This window comes from Falco biarmicus, unplaced genomic scaffold, assembly GCF_023638135.1.
Source record: "Falco biarmicus isolate bFalBia1 unplaced genomic scaffold, bFalBia1.pri scaffold_27, whole genome shotgun sequence".
Taxonomy (NCBI): Eukaryota; Metazoa; Chordata; class Aves; order Falconiformes; family Falconidae; genus Falco; species Falco biarmicus.
The window spans coordinates 3,463,870-3,466,927 of NW_026611833.1; the positions used below are offsets into that span (position 1 = coordinate 3,463,870).

At 54.8% G+C, this 3,058-nt stretch overlaps 1 protein-coding gene across 1 annotated transcript; it reads right to left on the reverse strand.

The window, feature by feature from the left end:
• Positions 1–1,810: 1,810 nt before the first annotated feature.
• Positions 1,811–2,794, reverse strand: LOC130143397 (olfactory receptor 14C36-like). Its single transcript, XM_056326083.1, has one exon. The coding sequence runs from the start codon at positions 2,747–2,749 to the stop codon at positions 1,811–1,813; it is 939 nt and encodes a 312-aa protein (XP_056182058.1). The 5' UTR covers positions 2,750–2,794.
• Between the last annotated feature and the right edge of the window lie 264 nt (positions 2,795–3,058).

The window sequence follows — 3,058 nt, forward strand, 5'->3', positions numbered from 1 at the left end:
TCAAGGGCTCTGCCCACTTTGGCATCATCCACAGAAGGGTCTGGAAAGCCACTTTGTCAACTTGTACTGGGAGACAATAAAGACATTCAACACAGCTGGCCCAACTGCTTGCACTGGAAGATGCCACTAGTCAGTGGCCACCAGGAGGACTTGACCACTGGTGACATTTGGTCTTGAGCCCCTGTGGCGTATGATGCACCGACTCTGGAAGAGGATCGAAGGCACGAAGACACTCAAAGACACCTCGAAGACACTTTATTAATCAATAATCAAGCAAGCCTTTTATACCTTTGCAGGGGGCCGACGTGTCAGCCTGTAACTGTGCTCAGCAATTTTCCACTCTGGGCTCTTTTTTTATTACAGACACAGCAGCTCAGCAACTCCCTTTATCTACAAGGCCACAAGCTCTGCAGACCACTCCCTAGCTTCAAGTTTCTCCTCTTGCTCCCATGGCTTCCTTCCAACAGGCATAACTGTGTCTCTCTCCCAAGGTCGGGTTTCGCTCCCTGACGCTGTTGAGCTAGCTCGAGAGATAGCCACAAGCCCCCAGCCAACTTCCCCCCACAGTATCCTCCATTTCTTCACTCCAGAAGTCACCCATCTGCCTATACAGAAAGTGCAGGAGAAAAAGTCAAAACCCTTGCAAAGGTCCAGGTACAAACCATCCCCTTCTTGCCTCAATACGTATGGGTGCAGCAACCCCTTTGATGTCCCACAGTTACCTGGAAATGGCTGCAGGAGTATTTCCAGCGTCATTTCCCCAGACACTAAGGTGAGGATGACCAGCCTGTATTTCTCCCAGTTGTCCTTCTTGCTTTTCCTGAACAAAGGCTGGATGTCTGCCGTTTCCCAGGACCCCAGAACCTCCCTGATTGCTCGGACACATTTGAGGGCACCATCCAGAAAGGGTGCCGTGATCAGACCGAGGCACTTGCAATGAGCCTGCCCAAGGCGGGTGAGATGAATCTCCCTGGGACAGTGGCCTTTGTTCCTGCAGTCACACACAGGAACGGCCAGGCGCTGGGAGGTGTCCCCACCTCAGCTGGCCTCATGCACTGCTGCCGTGGTTGAACCCCAGCCTCACGCGCACAGGGGTGCTCAGAGGCACGAGCCCGTCCCTGGCACGTGCGGAGGCAGAGCACTGCAGCAGGCACAGTGACTGCCTGGCCTCCTGCTGCCCCTGCCAGAGGCTGGCAGCACCTCAGCCCGGGGGTGTCGCGCCCTGCTCAGCACCTCGCGGAGATGGCCCTCGTCATGAGCAACGGGCACGGGGACCTCAGTTCAAGGAAGCACGTTGCAGTGCTGCATTCAGGTGGTCTCCACAAGTCCAGAACATATTATGGAGGCCAGCACCGTCACAGAGTGCCCGTTGCCTGCCCCTGCCTGCGCTCACAGGACTGCCACGCAGCACGGCGGTGACCAAGCTGCCAGAGCACTCAGGCCTTACACCAAGGCAGGGGGTCAGAAGGAGAGTGTGGAAGTGGAAGGAGGACAGCACTGGAGAGCCAAGGGCTGGTGTTCCCTGGTACTGCTGCCATGCCAGGAACCTTTTCCCCTCCGTCTGTGGACACAGGAACAGTCCCTGCAGCTCCAGAAAGGCCTTGGAAGGAAGAATCCCAGCAAAAATAAAGTTGCCTAATGGCCCTTTGGCTTTGTTAGATGAGGAGAGAGCAGGGCACCTTCAGAAAAGAAAATCACAGAAGGAATTAGAATGGGGATGACAACTTTATCAGAACAGAAATACCACAAGTAACTACAAAAAATTCAGAAGACAGTCAGGGTCTGTGATGAACTACATTATAAATGCTATTCATAATTTTATTCCTTCAGAACATCCAGTTATCATTTTGCACATTGCACCCTTCAGCTCCTGGTTCCTCATGCTGTAGATGAGGGGGTTCAGTGCTGGAGGCACCACTGAGTACAGAACTGACACCACCAGGTCCAGGGATGGGGAGGAGATGGAGGGGGGCTTCAGGTGGGCAAACATGGCAGTACTGAGAAAGAGGGAGACCACGGCCAGGTGAGGGAGGCACGTGGAAAAGGCTTTGTGCCGTCCCTGCTCAGAGGGGATCCTCAGCACAGCCCTGAAGATCTGAACGTAGGACAGAATAATGAAAACAAAACATCCACAGGCTAAACAGGAACTAATCACAATAAGCCCCACTTCCCTGAGGTAGGTGTGTGAGCAGGAGAGCTTGAGGATCTGTGGGATTTCACAGAAGAACTGTCCCAGGGCATTGCCGTGGCAGAGCGGCAGTGAAAAAGTATTGGCCGTGTGCAGCGCAGCATAGAGAACATCACTACCCCAGACAACAGCTGCCATGTGGACACAAGCTCTGCTGCCCAGCAGGGTCCCGTAGTGCAGGGGCTGGCAGATGGCCACGTAGCGGTCATAGGCCATGACGGTGAGGAGAGAACACTCTGCTGAAAGGAAAAAGACAATCAGGAAGAGCTGTGCAGCACATCCTGAGTAGGAGATGTCCCTGGTGTCCCAGAGGGAGTTGGCCATGGCTTTGGGGAGAGTGGTGGAGATGGAGCCCAGGTCGAGGAGGGAGAGGTTGAGGAGGAAGAAGTACATGGGGGTGTGCAGGTGGTGGTCACATACTACAGCAGTGATGATGAGGCCATTGGCCATGAGGGCAGCCAGGTAGATGCCCAGGGAGAGCCAGAAGTGCAAGAGCTGCAGCTCCCGCGTGTCTGCCAATGCCAGGAGGAGGAAGTGGGTGATGGAGCTGCTGTTGGACATCTGCTGCCTCCGGGCATATGGTCCTGTCACAGGAGAAAAAGACAGCGATAATTTAGGGGAGACTTCTGCAAGCAAAATCAAAGCCATTTCCCACAGACCATCCCCCCGTCACACACAGACATCCCTCTCTTTTCTCGGAGACCTTCCTGCAGCTGTGTGGCTGCAGCCCTGCTTGGTGCTGGCCGTGTGGGTGATGAAGAGCAGGGCATCTGCCCACGGGCTCTTGACCAGCCAGCCCCACTCTGCAGCAGTGGGTGGGGGCAGGGACCAGTCCTGGTGTTTAACTTTGTCCTCTGAAACCAGTGCCAA